Source organism: Eleutherodactylus coqui, chromosome 4 (genome assembly GCF_035609145.1).
Source record: "Eleutherodactylus coqui strain aEleCoq1 chromosome 4, aEleCoq1.hap1, whole genome shotgun sequence".
NCBI classification, from domain to species: Eukaryota; Metazoa; Chordata; class Amphibia; order Anura; family Eleutherodactylidae; genus Eleutherodactylus; species Eleutherodactylus coqui.
This window is the reverse complement of record NC_089840.1, coordinates 303,187,151-303,210,655: the sequence shown is the minus strand read 5'-3', so window position 1 is coordinate 303,210,655 and position 23,505 is coordinate 303,187,151. Positions and strand designations below refer to the sequence as shown.

Here is a 23,505-nt window from a genome sequence, read left to right as displayed (position 1 = left end):
ATGGCGTCTGTGGCAGCGTCCGCATGATGGCGTCTGTGGCAGCGTCTGCATGATGGCGTCTGTGGCAGCGTCCGCATGATGGCGTCTGTGGCAGCGTCCGCATGATGGTGGCTCTGGCAGCGTCCGCATGATGGCGTCTGTGGCAGCGTCTGCATGATGGCGTCTGTGGCAGCGTCCGCATGATGGCGTCTGTGGCAGCGTCTGCATGATGGTGTCTCTGGCAGCGTCCGCATGATGACGTCTCTGGCAGCGTCCGCATGATGGCGTCTGTGGCAGCGTCCGCATGATGGCGTCTGTGGCAGCGTCCGCATGATGGCGTCTCTGGCAGCGTCCGCATGATGGCGTCTGTGGCAGCGTCCGCATGATGGCGTCTGTGGCAGCGTCCGCATGATGGTGGCTCTGGCAGCGTCCGCATGATGGCGTCTGTGGCAGCGTCTGCATGATGGCGTCTGTGGCAGCGTCCGCATGATGGCGTCTGTGGCAGCGTCTGCATGATGGTGTCTCTGGCAGCGTCCGCATGATGACGTCTCTGGCAGCGTCCGCATGATGGCGTCTGTGGCAGCGTCCGCATGATGGCGTCTGTGGCAGCGTCCGCATGATGGCGTCTCTGGCAGCGTCCGCATGATGGCGTCTGTGGCAGCGTCCGCATGATGGCGTCTGTGGCAGCGTCTGCATTATGGCGTCTGTGGCAGCGTCTGCATGATGGCGTCTGTGGCAGCGTCCGCATGATGGCGTCTGTGGCAGCGTCCGCATGATGACGTCTCTGGCAGCGTCTGCATGATGGCGTCTCTGGCAGCGTCCGCATGATGGCGTCTGTGGCAGCGTCCGCATGATGGCGTCTCTGGCAGCGTCCGCATGATGGCGTCTCTGGCAGCGTCCGCATGATGGCGTCTCTGGCAGCGTCTGCATGATGGCGTCTCTGGCAGCGTCCGCATGATGGCGTCTCTGGCAGCGTACGCATGATGGCATCTCTGGCAGCGTCCGCATGATGGCATCTCTGGCATCGTCCGCATGATGGCATCTCTGGCAGCGTCCGCATGATGGCATCTCTGGCATCGTCCGCATGATGGCATCTCTGGCAGCGTCCGCATGATGGCATCTCTGGCAGCGTCCGCTCACACGATGGCAGAAGATCCCCGTGAGTGTTTATAGACATAAATTACATAAATACTACAAGCAGGCATGGCAGCCCTCGGGCATCATCTAATTACCGGACGTGAGTCGCTCCAAGATGCAGAAGCAGAAGAATTACTTTCAAGACGGCATAATCTTTGTATGTAACATTGTATGCTGTGCACTGATGACAACAACACCCGCACAGCTTTGGGGATGATATCTGGATGATTGCTATACATATATGGGGATTCCAGCAATTATTGGGGTACTGTGGCCATTTGTAGTGGCCTAGCACTGGCACTGTATAATGATATTGACATTTCTGGTGTGAATGTCTTTAAATATGTGATCCCCTGTATTGATGTCTTGCCTTGAAGGGGGTGGCTTGATAGAGAAGTATAGAACAGCCCGATGATTCAGCTTCTCACAGTTTCAATCTATCGGTATTGAGCAGTGGTGTAAACATGTTAGGCTTGTTTTAGGGAACAATATCTCACAGCCATTCCTGTATCTAGTCCTTGAAGAGAAAAGGCGTATACCGAAAAGCTGCAGACTCCAGGGCTGGGGTGTAAAGCCCACAACAGGTCGTATGAGGCTACAGACTCCAGGGTCATGGTGCAAAACCCGAAACAGGCAGTACAGAGCAGTTAGGTAGCAGGGAGTAAAGCCTCCACCATCCAGACACTGAACTGGACTGTAAAGCCTTCGTCAATGGCATGCTGAACCAACAAGTTCCTGAGATAATAAACTTGAGTCGAACTGTTTTCCTCTGTGTTTTTGGTGCCTCTTTAATCGGGGTACGCACTACACTTCAGCATGACACCAGGGAGCAACATCCCTATCGTGGCGTATTACACATTGTAGAACTGTTATGGTCAACTGTGGCTTCCATGGGAGCATCATCACTTTCATGCTGGTTCTTGTCTGTCACTGGGAATCCAGCTACTATCATCATTTTTGGGAAACTGTGGCTCTCACTATTATGAGCAATGAGACAGTACAACTTGCCCAGCGCATCCACCTTCCTATTTTTGGGCACTTTTAAGTACTATTGCCGCTATGTGTTTATCATTTGACACTACTAGGTACACAGAATGGTCCTGTCGTGGCTTGTCGGTTGCGTCAGTGTCGTGGCATGGTGGCCACAACCCAGGGTCAGACCTGTCGCCTTGTTATGCTTGTTTTGCTGACGTATTTTCTAAGGTGGGAGTGGATAAGTTACCACCTCATAGGCAGGGGGATTGCACTATTAACCTCATTCCAGGTTGCAAGCTACGCAAGAGTCGCATGTATAATGTGTCCGGTCCAGAGAGGCAGGCTCTCAAGGAGTATATCACAAACAGTTTGAGAAAGAAACACATACGTCGATCCAATTCGCCAGTAGCTGCTGGTTTCTTATTTGTTATGAAGAAGGATGGGGGTCTGCGACCATGTCTGGACTTTAGGGATCCTAATAAGCTCACTAAGCGCAACCCTTATCCGTTACCGCTCATTCCTGATTTGTTTAGCCAGTTAATGGCTGTCCGCTGGTTGGACTTGCGGGGGGCGTACAACTTAATACGGGTCAGAAAGGGAGATGAATGGAAGACAGCTTTCAATACTCCCGAGGGTCATTTTGAAAATCTTGTGATGCCCTTCGCTTTGACCAATGCTCCCACAGTGTTTCAGGCTTTCATACATGAGGTGCTGCAGAAGTTCATCGGACGGTTTGTGTTGGTTTATTTGGACGAGATCCTTATTTTTTCCCCTGATTATGATTGCCATGTTCTGCACGTGCAACAGGTGTTGCAAGCTCTCCGTGAAAATGACCTATTTGCCAAGAGGGAGGTGTATTTGCGCTGTACAGGAGATTACGTTTCTGGGGCATACTATAACCCCAGAGAGATTTGGTGTACTGAAATTGTCCTGGTGGTCTCTGATGAACCCCCTGCACCTATTTTGTCTGAGGGGGGTGGTGGTGTCCGCGGTGTCCCTGGATCTGGAGGAGCAGATCCATAAGACACAAGATTTGGCGCCTGCAGGCCTGCCTGATGTTCTTCTACATCCGAGGTTTCAGGTGCTCTCTGAGATGCATAGTTCTGTTCTGGCAGGTCATCCAGGCATTAACATTACTGGTAAGTTGGGAAGTAGAATTTTTTGGTGATCGTCTTTGAGACACGATGTTTTCTGTTTTGTTTCTGTGCGAGATCTGTGCTAGAGCCAAATCACCTCGGCATCTCCCTGCCGGGAAATTGTTGCCCCTACCGGTACCGGAGAGACCCTGGACTGATCTGCTCATGGATTTTATCACTGACCTGCTTCCCTCAGAGGGAAGCACTGTTATCTGGGTGGTGGATCGCTTCAGCAAGATGTGTCATTTTGTTGCTTTGCCTGCTTTACCAAATGCTGAAGGTGTCTTAGCTGTTCATAGCTCATGTTGTTAGGTTACACGAGGTACCACTATTGTCTCTGATCGAGGGGTTCAGTTTGTATCCGAGTTCTGTCATTTTGTGTGTTGCCAGTTAGGTATACAGCTGTCCTTTTCCTCTACCATCCTTAAACAAATGGTCAGACGTAGAGGTGTAACCAGAGTCCAGAGCAGTGCCTGCAATGCCTTGTTTCTGATAATCGGGGTATTTACCTTTAGCAGACTTTCCTCTGAACAGCAGATCTTTAGAGTCTATGGGCACATCCAAATGAATTCTCAGCCTCAAGGCAATTCAGAGAAATCTTAAAAGATCAGTCAGAAGCTATAAGAGGGTGGCGGATAACAATAGGTGCAAGGGGGTCAGCTTTCAGGTGGGTGACTTGGTCTGGTTGTCCACAAGAAACATCAAGCTTAAACAACCATCTCTTAAGCTGAGTCCACGTTTTATTGGTCTTTTAATATCACTGAGAGCATTAACTTGGTGTCTTTCAGATTGGAGATTCCCAGATCACTAAAGATCATCGATGTGTTCCATAAGTCGTTACTTAAGAAGGTGGTGAATCCGGTACTTGGGTCATCACCTTTTTCGCCAGTGTTGGTGGATGGGAAACTGCAGTTCGAGGTCAGACGCTTTATTGTCTCTCGTCGAGTCAGGAACTGACTGCAGTATCTGGTGCATTGTTGGGTCTATGGTCCCGAGGAGAGGACGTGGGTTCCAGCGGCTAAGGTCAATGCAGACCAATTAATAAGGAACTTCCATAAATGGAATCCTGGTAAACCAGGTGCTAAGGGTCCAGAGACCCCTCGGAGGAGGGGAGGTACTGCCACGTCTAGTCAGTCACAACAGCATCGTGGCATAGTGGCCGCGGCGCAGGGTCAGACCTGTCACCCTGTAATGCAGGACAAGGGTTAATGCACATTGTGCAGAGATTGCTTCTTACAATCTCTATATGTGAATGGGTGCAGGATGACTATTATTCATATCTGGGAGAGGTTTGGGGGTTCTCTAGCAGCTCTACCTATCAGCAGGTGTTGAGGGCTTTATATGCATACCACGCCCACTCCTCCTTGCTCATTATTCAGTTCTCTAGAGGAGAGGTTGGAGCTGGTGATCCTCTGGTCTGGGGTGAGAAGCTCCCATTACAGATAAGTGCTGCTTTATCCTTTCTGTTGTATTTGGTAACCTTTATTGTTTTGCGTTGCTGTGTCAGTCCATCTCTCCAGGGGTTCCTATAGGGACAGTCAGGGCCCAGGAGAAGACAGCGGGGTTGTCCTTATCGGGACAATAACTCTGCTTGCACCTCCCTAATTGGTTAGGGACAGGTTTTCCATCATCCTGGAGTGGTGCTCACTGTCCCATATTGCATGGTGTATGACTCTTGCATTCAGTGTGAATGTCACCCTGCGCCCGTGCTAAGTGTGGGGCTCTTGTCCCGCACAAAAGTGACAGGTCCCTTTTTTAGAGATCCTTTTCAGAGCCCCCTCCCCTTTATTTGAGCCCCAGCCCTCTCACGATTGGCGCTTCCCTGTATGGTAATTCCCCCCGTGACCCCGGAGTGCAGCATAAAATCACGTGACAAGTTTTCCGCTGATCAGTTTCAGTGTGAATCCACATTAGATGGAAGATCCAGCGATCGGAGCGACTTCCAACGAGGCCGGTCATTGGTGCTAGACTAGCCGGGGTCTCACCACCAACCGCGAGGGTTTTATCACGTAACGGTGTGGAGAGTATACCAAGCACGGCGAGATCGAGGAAAACATCCAGCGGAAGGGGATCCTGCAGACGGAAACAACTCATCCCTGAAAGGGGTCGGAGGAGGATGTCAGGAATCGTTCTGACCAACAGGCTACACAGTCAGCTGAATACAACGCTGGAGCTCCAACTAACGTGTCCGAACGCACAACTCGGCGTTCCTCCGCACGGATAATATAACAGCGGGTGACCAGTTCCAGCACCATTGTGTCTAAGAGACACAGAAAGACTCCAGCGGGCAAAAGAGCGCAAAACTTGTATCACTGAGCAGCGGGAAAACATCTCCTGGTCAGATGGAGCCAGATTTCTGTTGCTGATGGGAGGTTAGAATTTGGCGCAGGCAGCATGAATCGCTGACCCCTTCCTGTCAGCTGGTCGGAAAATGTCAGCACCGCCATCTAATCTGAGGCACCTACAAGAAGCTTCCTGTCCACAGGGGCCGATATTCCTGCAGAACCGTTCCATCACTGAGTGGGATCTTCATGAATTGCTGCAGTTCTGAAGGCTCAAGGACGGAGGTCCAATGCTACTAGATGGGGGTAATAAAGGGGCGGTATATTATTACGGTATGGTAGTATTATGTAGGCATGGTATAGAACTGTCATTTGGCATGTCATGGTGAGTCTTCCCTCAGAAGGGGTTCCTAGCATAATATGTTGATGGAAGGGTCCCATGTACAAGAGCGTATAGACGTAGAGCGCCGTGCATCACGCTGGATCTACCTGTAAAGGCTATATATATGTATTTTTCTGCAGTGGCCCACCCTACAGGAAAGCACAACATTCCAATGCAATGTGAGGAAAGGTAACTGAAATCAGCGTCACAGAGGTCAGAAGAAGCCTCTGCGGCGTCTGCCGGGTGAGTGCAGCTCTGGAGCACAGCATCACTATGAGGAAACAGTTGGGTTGTATTAGTGCATGGGTGACCGTTAATACATATGTACACAGTATATACATTCCACGTGCTGCGCCCCACCTGACGTGACAGGATGACAAGTCCGGGAGGTACGGCAGTTTCTTGGTCTGAATTATGGAATCATAGAGACTGGGCTGCAGGTTCTGAGCGACCACGTTGGCCATGATGACGGAGATAAGCATCGGGAGAATGTGCGAGATCTGACCCGTCAACTCGAAGCAGATGACTGCGGTGGAGACGGTGTGCGTGACGGCTCCTGTGAGTGCGGCCGCACCTAGGAAACAGACGGGGAGATGAGAACACGGCGCTGCAGCTCTGACAAGAGCGAACGCTCTACACAAATGTGACATCAAGAAATCTGGCAAAATTACATTTCTATCGGTGACGACAAGCTGCTGTCCGCCTGCACTGGGGCTCATTCACACGAACGTCATTTCACCAGCTATTATGCGTGCGACATACACGGTGAATGAAGGCAGTGACAGTTCCTAGCTCCTCACACTAGCATATAATATGTGAGTAAGAGGAACGCAGCACGGTCTACTAGGTCTCCTTCACACCAGGGAATTTGCGCAGCTAAATTACACGCACAAACAAATTGCGACTATTAAAACCAATGGTTTCCTATGGAAACGTTCAGGCGAAGGAATTTTAGTGACTGAAATGTGCGTGCGTGGTGTACTAATATTTAGTGTGTGAGATTCTGAGAGTGTGCGTGAGATACCGACAGCGTGAGATACAGACTGCGTGCGGGAGATACCGACAGCGTGAGATACAGACTGCGTGCGGGAGATACCGACAGCGTGTGGGGGATACAGATAATAAGCATCAGATACTGACGGCAAGTATGTGATACTGACAGCGTGAGATACAGACAGCGTGCGTGAGATACAGACAATGAGCGCGAAATATAGACAAAGAGCATGAGATACAGACAGCATTTGTGAGACACTAACAGAGTGCGGGAGATACAGACAGCGTGCGTGAGATACTGACAGCATGCGTGAGATACTGACAGCGTGCGGGAGATACTGACAGCATTCGTGAGATGCTGACTGCGTGCGTGAGATACTGACAGCGTGCGTGAGATACAGATAATGAGCGTGAGACAGCATTCGTGAGATGCTGACTGCGTGCGTGAGATACCGGCAGAGTGCATGAGATACTGATTGCGAGCGTGAGATACTGACAGCAGGCGTGAGATACTGACAGCAGGCGTGAGATACAGACAGCAGGCGTGAGATACAGACAGCAGGCGTGAGATACAGACAGCATGCGGGAGATACAGACAGCATGCGGGAGATACAGACAGCATGCGGGAGATACAGACAAGCAGCGTGAGATACTGACAGCGTGTGGGAGATATGGACAGCGTTCGTGAGACATGGACAGTGTTCATTAGATATAGACAATGAGCGTGAGATACCGACAGCGTGCGTTTAATACAGACAGCGTGCGTTTAATACAGACAGCGTGCGGAAGATACAGACGGCGTGCGGGAGATACAGACGGCGTGCGGGAGATACAGACAAGGAGCGTAAGATGCTGACTGCATGCGTGAGATACTGACAGCATGTGTGAGATACGGACAGCGTGCATGAGACACTGACAGCATGCGTGAGCTACTGACTGCGTGCGTGAGATACCGACAACGTGTGGGAGATACAGACAGCATGCATGAGATACGGACAATGAGCATAAGATTCTGACAGCGTTCGTGAGACACCAACAGCGTGCGTGAGACACCGACAGCGTGCGTGAGATACCAACAGCGTGCGTGAGATACCGACAGCGTGCGTGAGATACCGACAGCGTGCGTGAGATACCGACAGCGTGCGGGAGATACGGCCAGCGTGCGGGAGATATGGACAGCGTGCGGGAGATACGGACAGCGTGCGGGAGATACAGACAATGAGCGTGAGATACAGACAGTGAGCGTGAGATACAGACAATGAGCGTGAGATACAGACAGCGTTTGTGAGACACTGACAGAGTGCGGGAGATACAGACAGCGTGCGTGAGATACTGACAACATTCGTGAGATGCTGATTGCGTGCGTGAGATACCGGCAGAGGGCATGAGATACTTACTGCGTGCGTGAGATACTGACAGCAGGCGTGAGATACTGACAGCATGTGTGAGATACTGACAGTGTGCGTGAGATACAGACAGAATGCGGGAGATACAGACAGCACGCGGGAGATACAGACAAGCAGCATGAGATACTGACAGCGTGCGTGAGATACTGACAACATTCGTGAGATGCTGATTGCGTGCGTGAGATACCGGCAGAGGGCATGAGATACTTACTGCGTGCGTGAGATACTGACAGCAGGCGTGAGATACTGACAGCATGTGTGAGATACTGACAGTGTGCGTGAGATACAGACAGAATGCGGGAGATACAGACAGCACGCGGGAGATACAGACAAGCAGCATGAGATACTGACAACGTGCGGGAGATACTGACAGCGTTCGTGAGACACGGACAGTGTTCATTAGATATAGACAATGAGCGTGAGATACCGACAGCGTGCGTTTAATACCGACAGTGTGCGGGAGATAGAGACAGCGTGCGGGAGATACAGACAGCATGCGGGAGATATAGACAGCGTGCTGGAGATACAAACAGCGTGCGGGAGATACAGACAGCGTGCGGGAGATACAGACAGCGTGCGGGAGATACAGACAGCGTGCGGGAGATACCGACAGCGTGTGGGAGATACCGACAGCGTGCGGGAGATACAGACAGCGTGCGGGAGATACAGACAGCGTGCGGGAGATACAGACAGCGTGCGGGAGATACAGACAGCGTGCGGGAGATACAGACAAGGAGCGTAAGATACTGACTGCATGCGTGAGATACTGACAGCGTGCGTGAGACACTGACAGCATGTGTGAGATACTGACAGTGTGCATGAGACACTGACAGAAAGCGTGAGATACGGACAGCGTGAGTGAGATACTGACCACGTGCAGGAGATACAGACAGCGTGCGAGAGATATAGACAGCGTGCGGGAGATACAGACAGCGTGCGTGAGATACAGACAGCGTGCGTGAGATACAGACAGCGTGCGGGAGATATAGACAGCGTGCGGGAGATACAGACAGCGTGCGGGAGATACAGACAGCGTGCGGGAGATATAGACAGCGTGCGGGAGATACAGGCAGCGTGCGGGAGATACAGGCAGCGTGCGGGAGATACAGGCAGCGTGCGGGAGATACAGGCAGCGTGCGGGAGATACAGACAGCGTGCGGGAGATACAGACAGCGTGCGGGAGATACAGACAGCGTGCGGGAGATACAGACAATGAGCGTGAGACACTGACAGTGTGCGTGAGATACAGACAATGAGCGTGAGATACGGACAGCGTGTGGGAGATACAGACAGCGTGCGGGAGATACAGACAGCGTGCGGGAGATACAGACAGCGTGCGGGAGATACAGACAGCGTGCGGGAGAAACAGACAGCATGCGTGAGATACTGACAGCGTGCGGGAGATACAGACAGCATCGTGAGATACAGACAGCATGCGTGAGATACTGACAGCATGCGTGAGATACAGACAATGAGCGTGAGACACTGACAGTGTGCGTGAGATACAGACAATGAGCGTGAGATACAGACAGCACGCGGGAGATACGGACAGCATGTGTGAGATACTGACAACGTGCAAGAGGCCCAATCATCCCCATTGACACCCTTGAGTTGCTAATATACACCTGAGGCACAATCGCTCTGTATATACTGGAGGAGGCAGGTAGTGGCTGGTGAATTGAAATGCCAGCTCTGCAGCTCTTCGTCTAACACTGGTGCAGCGTCCGAGGAGTCGGCTCTCAGCCAAGGAGACAGAGTGGAAGAGATGGTAACCCTGTCACGGGGCTCTACCATCTCCTCCATAAGGGTAGCTCCCGACCTCATTACCACTGGGAGAAATCACCAGGATAGTAACCATGGTTACCTGTAGTCCCACCTGTCACTCGTGACGCCAGCGCTCCGTACTCTATGGTGGATTCCTCTAACGTGATATAGTAGTCCACGCACAAAGTACACTTTTCTCAACAGGAACCCGGAACGTTCGGTATATAAATGGTAACAGTCCAGCGACTCTTACAGCGGTGATGGAGGGAGGATTCATGGGGCATTGGCATCTCTACAGTCCCAGTTATCTGCAGGCATTGACTCTCCCGGGAAATCTCTCTCTCGTCAGTCGCTCACTGTCTCTCTCTCTTGTCAGTCGCTCACTGTCTCTCTCTCTCTCGTCAGTCACTCACTGTCTCTCTCTCTCTCGTCAGTCACTCACTGTCTCTCTCTCTCTCGTCAGTCGCTCACTGTCTCTCTCTCTCGTCAGTCACTCACTGCCTCTCTCTCTCTCGTCAGTCACTCACTGTCTCTCTCTCTCTCTCTCGTCAGTCGCTCACTGTCTCTCTCTCTCCCTCGTCAGCCACTCATTGTCTCTCTCTCCCTCGTCAGTCACTCATTGTCTCTCTCTTGTCAGTCACTCACTGTCTCTCTCTCGTCAGTCACTCACTGTCTCTCTCATCAGTCACTCACTGTCTCTCTCATCAGTCACTCACTGTCTCTCTCTCTCGTCAGTCGCTCACTGTCTCTCTTTCGCTCTCTCTCCTCAGTTGCTCACTGTCTCTCTCTCTCTCTCTTGTCAGTCACTCATCGTCTGTCTCTCTCTCTCTCGTCAGTCACTCACTGTCTCTCTCTCTCTCTCGTTAGTCACTCACTGTCTCTCTCTCTCTGTCGTCAGTCACTCACTGTCTCTCTCTCTGTCGTCAGTCACTCACTGTCTCTCTCTCTGTCGTCAGTCACTCACTGTCTCTCTCTCTCTCATCAGTCACTTACTGTCTGTCTCTCTATCTGTCGTCAGTCACTCACTGTCTCTCTCTCTCTCTCATCAGTCACTCACTGTCTCTCTCTCTCTGTTGTCAGTCACTCACTGCCTCTCTCTCTCGTCAGTCACTCACTGTCTCTCTCTCTCTCGTCAGTCACTCACTGTCTCTCTCTCTCTCGTCAGTCACTCACTGTCTCTCTCTCTCTCGTCAGTCACTCACTGTCTCTATCTCTCTCGTCAGTCACTCACTGTCTCTCTCTCTCTCGTCAGTCACTCACTGTCTCTCTCTCTCGTCAGTCACTCACTGTCTCTCTCTAGCTCTCTCTCCTCAGTTGCTCACTGTCTCTCTCTCTCTCGTCAGTCACTCAATGTCTCCCTTTCTCTCTCTCGTCAGTCACTCACTGTCTCTCTCTAGCTCTCTCTCCTCAGTTGCTCACTGTCTCTCTCTCTCTCGTCAGTCACTCAATGTCTCCCTTTCTCTCTCTCGTCAGTCGCTCACTGTCTCTATCTCTCTCGTCAGTCACTCACTGTCTTTCTCTCTCCCCTCAGTCACTCACTGTCTCTCTCTCTCATCAGTCACTCACTGTCTCTCTCTCGTCAGTAACTCACTGTCTCTCTCTCTCTCTCGTCAGTCACTCACTGTCTCTCTCGTCAGTCACTCACTGTCTCTCTCTCTCTCGTCAGTCACTCACTGTCTGTCTCTCTCTCTCTCGTCAGTCACTCACTGTCTTTCTCTCTCGTCAGACACTCACTGTCTCTCTCTCTCTCGTCAGTCGCTCACTGTCTCTCTCTCTCGTCAGTCGCTCAATGTCTGTCTCTCTCTTGTCAGTCACTCACTGTCTCTCTCGTCAGTCGCTCACTGTCTCTCTCTCGTAAGTCACTCACTGTCTCTCTCTCTCGTCAGTCACTCACTGTCTCTCTCTCTCTGTCGTCAGTCACTCACTGTCTCTCTCTGTCGTCAGTCACTCACTGTCTCTCTCTGTCATCAGTCACTCACTGTCTCTATCTCCTCAGTCACTTACTGTCTCTCTCTCGTCAGTCACTCACTGACTCTCTCTCTCTCATTAGTCACTTACTGTCTGTCTCTCTCTCTCGTCAGTCACTCACTGTCTCTCTCTCTCTCTCTCTCATCAGTCACTCACTGTCTCTCTCTCTCTCTCTGTCGTCAGTCACTCACTGTCTCTCTCTCTCTGCTTTCAGTCACTCACTGTCTCTCTCTCTCTCTCTCGTCAGTTACTCACTTTCTCTCTCTCTCTCTCATCAGTCACTCACTGTCTCTCTCTCTCTCTTGTCAGTCACTCACTGTCTCTCTCTCTCTCTCGTCAGTTACTCACTTTCTCTCTCTCTCTCTCTCTCTCTCTCTCATCAGTCACTCACTGTCTCTCTCTCTCTGTCGTCAGTCACTCACTGTCTCTCTCTCTGCTTTCAGTCACTCACTGTCTCTCTCTCTCTCTCGTCAGTTACTCACTTTCTCTCTCTCTCTCTCTCTCTCTCTCTCGTCAGTCACTCACTGTCTCTCTCTCTCTCTCGTCAGTCACTCACTGTCTCTCTCTCTCGTCAGTTGCTCACTGTCTCTCTCTCTCTCTCGTCAGTCGCTCACTGTCTCTCTCTCGTCAGTTACTCACTGTCTCTATCTCTCTCTTGTCAGTCACTCACTGCCTCTCTCTCTCTCGTCAGTCACTTACTGTCTCTCTCTGTCGTCAGTCACTCACTGTCTCTCTCTAGCTCTCTCTCCTCAGTTGCTCACTGTCTCTCTCTCGTCAGTCACTCACTGTCTCTCTCTCTCTCGTCAGTCACTCACTGTCTCTCTCTTTCTCGTCAGTCACTCACTGTCTCTCCCTCTCTCGTCAGTCACTCACTGTCTCCCTTTCTCTCTCCCGTCAGTTGCTTACTGTCTCTCTCCCGTCAGTTGCTCACTGTCTCTCTCCCGTCAGTTGCTCACTGTCTCTCTCCCGTCAGTTGCTCACTGTCTCTCTCTCGTCAGTCACTTACTGTCTCTCTCTCTCTCGTCAGTCACTCACTGTCTCTCCCTCTCTCGTCAGTCACTCACTGTCTCCCTTTCTCTCTCTCACCAGTCGCTCACTGTCTCTCTCCCGTCAGTCACTCACTGTCTCTCTCTCTCTGTCGTCAGTCACTCACTGTCTCTCTCTGTCGTCAGTCACTCACTGTCTCTATCTCCTCAGTCACTTACTGTCTCTCTCTCTCTGTCGTCAGTCACTCACTGTCTCTCTCTCTCTGTCGTCAGTCACTCACTGTCTCTCTCTCTCTCGTCAGTCACTCACTGTCTCTCTCTCCTCAGTTGCTCACTGTCTCTCTCTCCTCAGTCACTCACTGTCTCTCTCTCTCGTCAGTCACTCACTGTCTCTCTCTCTCGTCAGTCACTCACTGTCTCTCTCTCTCTCTCGTCAGTCGCTCACTGTCTCTCTCTCTCACTCGTCAGTCACTCACTGTCTCTCTCTAGCTCTCTCTCCTCAGTTGCTCACTGTCTCTCTCTCTCTCGTCAGTCACTCACTGTCTCTCTCTCTCGTCAGTCACTCACTGTCTCCCTTTCTCTCTCTCGTCAGTCGCTCACTGTCTCTCTCGTCAGTCGCTCACTGTCTCTCTCGTCAGTCGCTCACTGTCTCTCTCGTCAGTCAGTCACTGTCTCTCTCTAGCTCTCTCTCCTCAGTTGCTCACTGTCTCTCTCTCGTCAGTCGCTCACTGTCTCTCTCGTCAGTCACTCACTGTCTCCCTTTCTCTCTCTCGTCAGTGGCTCACTGTCTCTCTCTCATCAGTAGCTCACTGTCTCTCTCTCTCGTCAGTCGCTCACTGTCTCTCTCTCGTCAGTTGCTCACTGTCTCTCTCTCGTCAGTCGCTCACTGTCTCTCTCTCGTCAGTCGCTCACTGTCTCTCTCTCACTCTCGTCAGTCGCTCACTGTCTCTCTCTCTCGTCAGTCGCTCACTGTCTCTCTCTCTCTCGTCAGTCGCTCACTGTCTCTCTCTCTCACTCGTCAGTCTCTCACTGTCTCTCTCTAGCTCTCTCTCCTCAGTTGCTCACTGTCTCTCTCTCTCTCGTCAGTCACTCACTGTCTCTCTCTCTCGTCAGTCACTCACTGTCTCCCTTTCTCTCTCTCGTCAGTCGCTCACTGTCTCTCTCGTCAGTCGCTCACTGTCTCTCTCGTCAGTCAGTCACTGTCTCTCTCTAGCTCTCTCTCCTCAGTTGCTCACTGTCTCTCTCTCGTCAGTTGCTCACTGTCTCTCTCTCGTCAGTCGCTCACTGTCTCTCTCGTCAGTCACTCACTGTCTCCCTTTCTCTCTCTCGTCAGTTGCTCACTGTCTCTCTCTCATCAGTCGCTCACTGTCTCTCTCTCTCGTCAGTTGCTCACTGTCTCTCTCTCGTCAGTCGCTCACTGTCTCTCTCTCTCGTCAGTCGCTCACTGTCTCTCTCTCTCTCGCTCTCGTCAGTCGCTCACTGTCTCTCTCTCTCGTCAGTCGCTCACTGTCTCTCTCTCTCGTCAGTCGCTCACTGTCTCTCTCTCTCTCGTCAGTCGCTCACTGTCTCTCTCTCTCTCGTCAGTCGCTCACTGTCTCTCTCTCTCTCGTCAGTCGCTCACTGTCTCTCTCTCGTCAGTCGCTCACTGTCTCTCTCTCTCGTCAGTCGCTCACTGTCTCTCTCTCTCTCTCTCTCTCGTCAGTCGCTCACTGTCTCTCTCTCATCAGTCGCTCACTGTCTCTCTCTCGTCAGTCGCTCACTGTCTCTCTCTCTCGTCAGTCGCTCACTGTCTCTCTCTCGTCAGTCGCTCACTGTCTCTCTCTCTCGTCAGTCGCTCACTGTCTCTCTCTCTCTCTCTCGTCAGTCGCTCACTGTCTCTCTCTCATCAGTCGCTCACTGTCTCTCTCTCTCTCGTCAGTCGCTCACTGTCTCTCTCTCGTCCGTCGCTCACTGTCTCTCTCTCTCGTCAGTCGCTCACTGTCTCTCTCTCTCGTCAGTCGCTCACTGTCTCTTGAGTTACAAGCCGTTCCTTCCTTCTTCTCCGGACTCTTGCAGTCTCCCCGCGTTTCTTCCAGTCCGGGTGCATTCACTGCTTCTAGAGATGGTGGCTAAGGGGAATTTAATTACAAGGCTCGGCCCGGGCGGGAACAACGGACCCCCTCTCGGTCTCCTCCATTTTTCCTACTCCCCTGGTTCTCTCACTCAGGCCGACTGACTCCTACACCGACTCTCTCTCCGGTCCGGTCCGGACAGCAGCCACAGCCGACCAACAGACTGTGCACGACTACCACACATCACCTGACCATACTTTTATACCACACCAGACAAAACGATACATTTACCAGACATTAACCCATTCATGCCTGCAGTCATCCAATACACATAACTGATGCATTCTACAAACAAGACACTGACAAAACAGTGACATGAGACAGACCTAGAACATTGATAAGTACTGGAGGGGAGCCCATCACTCTGGGCCACTACACCGGCTCACCTTCAGAGTGCTTCCATGTGTTATTTCCTCTCTAGTATCAGCTCACCATCAGGACTGATGTCTATCTGCTTATCTGGCATTCATGGCCTAATAATCTTGGCTGGTGCATCTTAGGGTTATTATTCAGACGCTACCTGCCTCCTCCAGTATATACATGGTGGTTGTGCCTCAGATGTATATTAGCAATTCTAAGGTGTCAGTGCAGATTATTGGGGCTCAGCCCTGGGTCTTTAATGACATATTAGGAGGCCTCCACTTTTCTTAGGGGTCACCCAATGGTGGGTTAACACGACTGAGGTTTATCTCCACCTGAAACCAAATACTACATCATTAGCTACCACAAGGGTTCTATGACATCCTCACCACATGAGGCTCCTGATGTTCTGTCCGTACGGCCAGAGAAACGCATCGAGCATTCTAAATATCATTTATAACACAGCAGCCAATATCATTCTTTGGGGCATTAAAGGTCTGTTGGAGTATCCAATATATCCACATACTGTTGGAACATCAATCCAATAGTTGTGTAGTATACTGTTCAGTCTGTGCCCCTCTGTGGGTCTGGTTCACCCATCATCTCTAACCCTCTGTGGATCTGGTTTACCCGTCCTCTGTACCCCTCTGTTGGTCTGGTTTACCTGTCCTCTGTACCCCTCTGGTTTACCCATCCTCTGTTCTCCCGTTTGGGTCTTGTTCTCCTGTCCACTGTACCCCTCTGTGGGTCTAGTTCACCCATCCTCTGTACCCCTCTGTGGATCTGGATTACCCATCCTCTGTACCCCTCTGTGGGTCTGGTATACCAGTTTTCTATACCCCTCTCTGGGTTTGGTATACATGTCCTCTGTTACCCAATGTGGGGCTGGTTTACCTGTCCCCTCTGTGGGTCTGGTATACACGTCCTCTGTACCCCTCTATGGGGTCTGGTATACACATCATCTGTATCCCTCTGTGGGTCTGGTGTACCCGTTCTCTTTACCCCTCTGTGAGTCTGGTTTATCCCGTCCTCTGCACTCCCGTTTGGGTCTGGTTCACCCGTCCTCTGTACCCCTCTGCGGGTCTAGTTCACCCATCCTCTGTACCCCTCTGTGGGTCTGGGTTACTCGTCCTCTCTACCCCTCTGTGGGTCTGGTATACCAGTCTTCTGTACCCCTCTCTGGGTTTGGTATACACGTCCTCTGTACCCCCATGTGGGTCTGGTATACATGTCTTCTGTACCCATCTGTGGGTCTGGTACACAAGTCCTCTGTACCCCTCTGTGGGTCATGTATACACGTCCTGTGTACCCCTCTGTGGGTCTAGTATACATGTCCTATGTACCCCTCTGTGGGTCTGGTTTATCTGTCCTCTGTACCCCTCTGTGGGTCTGGTTTACCCGTCCTCTGTACCCCTCTGTGGGTCTGGTATACCCTTCCTCTATACCCCTCTTTGGGTCTTGTTTACCCATCCTCTATACCCCTCTGTGTGTCTGGTATACCCGTCCTCTGTACCCCTCTGTCGGTCTGGTCAACCCTTCCTCTGTACCCCTCTCTGGGTTTGGTATACGCGTCCTCTGTTACCCCATGTGGGGCTGGTTTACCTGTACTCTCTGTGGGTCTGGTATACACGTCATCTGTACCCCTCTGTGGGTCTGGTATACCTGTTCTCTGTACCCCTTCTATGAGTCTGGTTTACCCGTCCTCTGTACCGGCGTTTGGGTCTGGTTTACCCGTCCTCTGTACCCCTCTGTGGTACTGGATTACTCGTCCGCTGTACCTCTCTGTGGGTCTGGTATACCAGTCTTCTGTACCCCTCTCTGGGTTGGGTGTACATGTCCTCTGTACCCCCATGTGGGTCTGGTATACATGTCTTCTGTACCCATCTGTGGGTCTGGTATACACGTCCTCTGTACCCCTCTGTGGGTCTAGTATACACGTCCTATGTACCGCTCTGTGGGTCTGGTATACCCTTCCTCTGTACCCCTCTGTGAGTCTGGTATACCCTTCCTCTGTATCCCTCTTTGGGTCTGGTTTACCCGTCCTCTGTACCCCTCTGTGGGTCTCGTTTACCTGTCCTCTCTACTTACGTTTGGGTCTGGTTCACCCGTTCTCTGTACCCCTCTCTGGGTCTGAATTACCTGTCTTCTGTACCCTTTTCTGGGTTTGGTATACACGTCCTCTGTACCCCTCTGTTGGTCTGGTATACACATCCTCTGTACCCCTCTGTGGGTCTAGTATACCCGTTCTCTGTACCCCTCTGTGGGACTGGTTCACCCGTCCTCTGTACCCCTATGTCGGTCTGGTTCACATGTCCTCTGTACCCCTCTGTGTGTCTGATTTACCTGTCCTCTGTACCCCTCTGGGAGTCTGGTTTACCCATCCTTTGTACCCCTCTGTGTGTCTAGTTCACCCATCCTCTGTACCCCTGTGTGGGTCTAGTTCACCCCTCCTCTGTACCCCTCTGTGGTCTGGTTCTCCCGTCCTCTGTACCCATCTGTGGGTCTGGATTACCTATCTTCTGTACCCCTCTCTGGGTTTGGTATACACATCCTCTGTACCCCTATGTGGGTTTGGTCTACCTGTCCTCTGTGGGTCTGGTTCACCCCTCCTCTGTACCGCTCTGTGGGTCTGGTTCACCCTTTCTCTGTACCCCTCTGTGGGTCTGGTTTACCCCTCCTCTGTACCCCTCTGTGGGTCTGGTTCACCCCTCCTCTGTACCCCTCTGTGGTTCTGGTTCACCCGTCCTCTGTACCACTCTGTGGGTCTTGTTCACCCGTCCTCTGTGGGCCTTTGCTGGACACCACTAAGGGTGCGACATGGCTATAAAAAGCAACGACAGGCTCTTTAGGGTTTATCATCAAGTGCTCGTTACATCTGAGCCTTCTTGGTTCTGGGTCTTTGGCCGCAGTCCTCTACCTCCATTCTGAGGGCTGGGGTACTAGCGAGTCTGGTGATACTTATGTGGGGGGGATCCTTCCAGCTTACAATCCCCTCTTTATCACGCCCTACCATCCATCAGGGCTTTGCAATCCCCTTTTTCACATCTTTGGGGTTTGTTCCCCTTTCACCATATAGTCCAGGTATATTTGTGTTTGTCCCTTCACACCCCGTGGTTATAATTATTTACCAATAAAACGTTTTTTTAGGTTATTCTTATTTAGTGATTTTCTGTAGATTTTAATTATGCGCTTTCTAAAGCATCTCTGCGTCTGTGAAACATATTATCCTAATACATGCAATGCTTAAGACAAGAACTTAAAATATCCAGAAGCTCTTAGGGGCAGCTAAGCGGGGGAGGGGCTCTGACAATCTCTCTGTCTTGCAAGAAGAGAGTGGCTGTAACTATTAAAAAATTGCATATTTTCTATTATTACATTCGGTGTGCTGGAGTAGTTGGCATCTGGTCTTAATTAAAAGTTTGCCTTTAAGGACGGTTAATGTGGTGCTACTGTCTGGCACCGAATTCAGCCATCATAAGGCAAAACAGCTCTACAGGATATTTATCCAAAGCTGCGTAAAGCTTCTGTACTCAGCTGCCGCTCCGTCACAATGCAGCCTTCTTTCAGTGGCTTTGGTCCTCTGCGCCAAACCTCAGCAGCCAGGGAAATCCCACAACTAATAAACCACCATTTAGCATGCTGCTGGATGCCAGCTCCCCGGGGCAGGAGATCTCAGAGCGGAGAGTGTTTTGTTTGGCAGCTAAGCACTGGCACAGAAATGACCCGCTCAGTGATAGAAGCCAATCATCCGCGGCTCACAAAGGCTTTTGTCACAAAAGGGTTGGCTGGTAGCTCTACAGATGCACTTGTCAGCCGGTGAATATTACAGAGGTAGGTAGGTAGGTAGGTAGATAGATAGACAGATAGACAGAGATAGACAGACAGACAGAGAGAGATAGATGATAGATAGGAGATAGATGATAGATAGGAGATAGATGATAGATAGGAGATAGATGATAGATAGGAGATAGATGATAGATAGGAGATAGATGATAGATAGGAGATAGATGATAGATAGGAGATAGATAGATAGATAGACAGATAGACAGACAGACAGAGATAGATAGACAGATAGACAGACAGACAGAGATAGATAGACAGATAGACAGACAGACAGAGATAGATAGACAGATAGACAGACAGACAGAGATAGATAGACAGATAGACAGACAGACAGAGATAGATAGACAGACAGACAGAGATAGATAGACAGACAGACAGAGATAGATAGACAGACAGACAGAGATAGATAGACAGACAGACAGAGATAGATAGACAGACAGACAGAGATAGATAGACAGACAGACAGAGATAGATAGACAGACAGACAGGAGACAGACAGGAGACAGACAGGAGACAGACAGGAGACAGACAGGAGACAGACAGGAGACAGACAGGAGACAGACAGGAGACAGACAGGAGACAGACAGGAGACAGACAGGAGACAGATAGGAGACAGATAGGAGACAGATAGGAGACAGATAGGAGACAGATAGGAGACAGATAGGAGACAGATAGGAGACAGATAGGAGATAGATAGGAGATAGATAGAAAGAAGATAGATAGATAGATAGGAGATAGATAGATAGATAGGAGATAGATAGATAGATAGGAGATAGATAGATAGATAGATAGATAGATAGATAGATAGATAGATAGATAGATAGATAGATAGATAGGAGATAGATAGATAGATAGATAGATAGATAGATAGGAGATAGATAGATAGATAGATAGATAGATAGATAGATAGATAGATAGATAGATAGATAGATAGGAGATAGATAGATATGCGATAGATAGATAGATAGATAGATATGATATAGATATAAGATAGATAGATAGAGATAGATATAGATAGATAGAAAGGAGATAGATAAATAGATAGGAGATAGACAGATAGCTAGGAGAGAGATAGATAGATATGAGATAGATAGATAGATAGATAGATAGATAGATAGGAGATAGATAGATAGATAGATAGATAGATAGATAGATAGATAGGAGATAGATAGATATGCGATAGATAGATAGATAGATAGATAGATAGATAGATAGATAGATATGATATAGATATAAGATAGATAGATAGATAGATAGATAGATAGATAGATAGGAGATAGATAGGAGATAGATAGGAGATAGATAGATAGATAGATAGATAGATAGATAGATAGATAGATAGATAGGAGATAGATAGATATGCGATAGATAGATAGATAGATAGATAGATAGATAGATATAGATATAAGATAGATAGATAGATAGATAGATAGATAGATAGATAGATAGAGATAGATATAGATAGATAGAAAGGAGATAGATAAATAGATAGGAGATAGACAGATAGCTAGGAGAGAGATAGATAGATAGATAGATAGGAGATAGATAGATAGATAGATATGATATAGATAGATAGAAAGGAGATAGATAGATAGATAGATAGATAGATGGATAGTTAAATAGATAGGAGATAGATAGATAGATAGGAGATAGATAGATAGGAGATAGATAGATAGGAGATAGATAGATAGATAGATAGATAGGAGATAGATAGATAGATAGATAGGAGATAGATAGATAGATAGATAGATAGATAGATAGATATGAGATACATAGACAGATAGATAGATAGATAGGAGATAGATAGATAGATAGATATGAGATAGATATGAGATAGATAGATATGAGAAAGATAGACATGAGATGAATAGATAGATATTAGATAGACAGTAGAGATGAGCGAGCACCAAAATGCTCAGGTGCTCGTTGCTTGAGTCGAACTTTCCGCGATGCTCGAGAGCTCGTTTCGAGTAACGAACCCCATTGAACTCAATGGGTGACTCAAGCATTTTTGTATGGGACCGAGGCTCCACATAGGTGATGACTTGTCAAACACCATAAAACATCAGAAAGTCATGGAAACACCACAGAAACGGATAGGGAAGGGCAGGGGCAGCATGCATGGCTGCATCTGAGGCTCCCAGGTCCCACTATTAAGCCAAAATGGGGGCAAGAGTCTGGCATCACCCCCCTAACAATTTTTGCTTCAGACAAACCCTCATTAGCAAGGCACACCTTAGCTAAGCACCACACTACCTGCAACCAAGGACAATCACTGCCTGCGGGTGACACCGCTGCCTCTTCTCCTGGGTTACATGCTGGCATTGCTGTCCAACACCCCCCCCCCCCCACCCCCAGCACGATTCTGCGTCCACAGCGCACACCAAAGTATCCCTGCGCAGCCTTCAGCTGCCCTCATGCCACACACTTGCTTCATAGCTACACCACCCTCATGTCTATTTATAAGTGCGTCTGCCATGAGCAGGAAGCGGAGGCACACACTGCAGAGGATTGGCAGGGCCAGGCAGCAACCCTCTTTGAAAGTGTGGGCGATAGCCATGCTGATGAGAATTGATGATAAATTGAGGTATGATCATCATCCCAATCCCGTGACACCTCCGGCACAAAATTGTCAGGAGCCGCAAATGTGGGCATAAAGGGGACTCAGGTGTCAGCACTTCTACACATCTCCACAATGCAGCAATACTCTGTGTGGGAAGCACGTGAGCGGGCCCAGGGTCAGGCTCGGTCCCAGCCTCTATCTTGTGTGACCCAAGGTGCCGCCAGTTACATAGCAATGGGAAATCCATGGGTACCCACTCAATTCATTCTGTGTAGGTGTTAGATAGCTCAACACTGCAATGGAAGGCTTTGAGTTCCTTGGGTTTGCCTATGCTGTTGGTGCACAAAGATGGTATTACACAGAAAGAAATCAGAGTGCCCAAACATGGCAGAGTTTCACCCCGCCAAGGACCTTGGCCCACATTTCTACCCTAGTCAGTCAGTGTATTTGTGCCAGACAGGTAAAGCAACGCAATAGGGAGTTTTTGTGCACTCACAGGATAGGCGAGCCCAAGGAACTTAAGCATGGTATTACACATGAGGAAATCAGAGTGCCCAAACATGGCAGAGTTTCACCCTGCTAAGGGTCTCGGCCCACATTTCTACCCTAGTCAGTCAGTGTATTTGTGCCATACAGGTAAAACACCGCTATGGGAAGTCTTTGTGCACTCACAGCATAGGCGAGCCAATGGAAACCAAGGAAAGTATTAAGCATGAAGCAATTGCAGTGCCCAAACATGACAGACTTTCACTCCACCGAGGACCTCCGCCTCTGCCCACACCCTCAGCAATCGTGGGCATAAAGCAGACTCCGATGCTAGTACAGTAGTGAAGGTCTCATTAATGCAGTAACGCTCCTTTTGTTTGGCCCAAACCAGTGCCTTAGATAACTGTGGTAACACGAGAAAAAATACATGTTGCTCAGTACTGATCCCCGACCCCAAGCAGGAGGAGGAGGTGGCATTACAAGGCCAAGAAACTATGACAAGGACCCGCTATAGTCTGTGTGGGAAGTATGTGAGCAGGCCCTGGGTCAGGCTCGGTCCCAGCCTCCACCTTGTGTGACCCAAGGTGCCCTGAGTTACATAGCAATGGGAAATCCATGTGTCCCCACACAGATAACCTAACACCGCAAGAGGAAGTCTTTGAGTTCCTTGAGCTCACCTATGCTGTCGATGCACAAAGATGGTATTACACAGGAAAAAATCAGAGTGCCCAAACATGGGAGAGTTTCTCCCCGCCAAGGCCCTCGGCCTCGTACCACATTTCTGCCCTAGTCAGTCAGTGTATTTGTGCCAGATAGGTAAAACACTGCGATGGGAAGTCTTTGTGCACCCACGGTATAGGCAGACCCCTGTAACATTCCTGTAGCAAAGGTATAGGCAGACCCCAGTAACATTTCTGTAGCAGAAGTATAGGCAGACCCCAGTAACATTTCTGTAGCAATAGTATAGGCGAACCCCTAGAAACATTTCTGTAGTAACAGTATAGGTGAACCCCTAGAAACATTTCTGTAGCAGAAGTATAGGCGGACCCCAGTAACATTTCTGTAGCAAGAGTATAGGCAAACCCCTGAAACATTGGTGTACCATGAGTGTAGGCCAAAAAAATTAGTTAGATA

General features: G+C 49.8%; 1 protein-coding gene across 1 annotated transcript in view; it reads right to left on the bottom strand.

Annotated features, from left to right (window-relative positions):
* CLCN1 (chloride voltage-gated channel 1) overlaps positions 1-23,505 on the bottom strand; it is a 306,841-nt gene that overhangs the window by 56,762 nt on the left and 226,574 nt on the right. Inside the window, exon 15 of the mRNA XM_066601497.1 lies at positions 6,252-6,465. Coding sequence (XP_066457594.1) covers positions 6,252-6,465 — 214 coding nt within the window. The remainder of the gene's footprint in view (positions 1-6,251; positions 6,466-23,505) is intronic.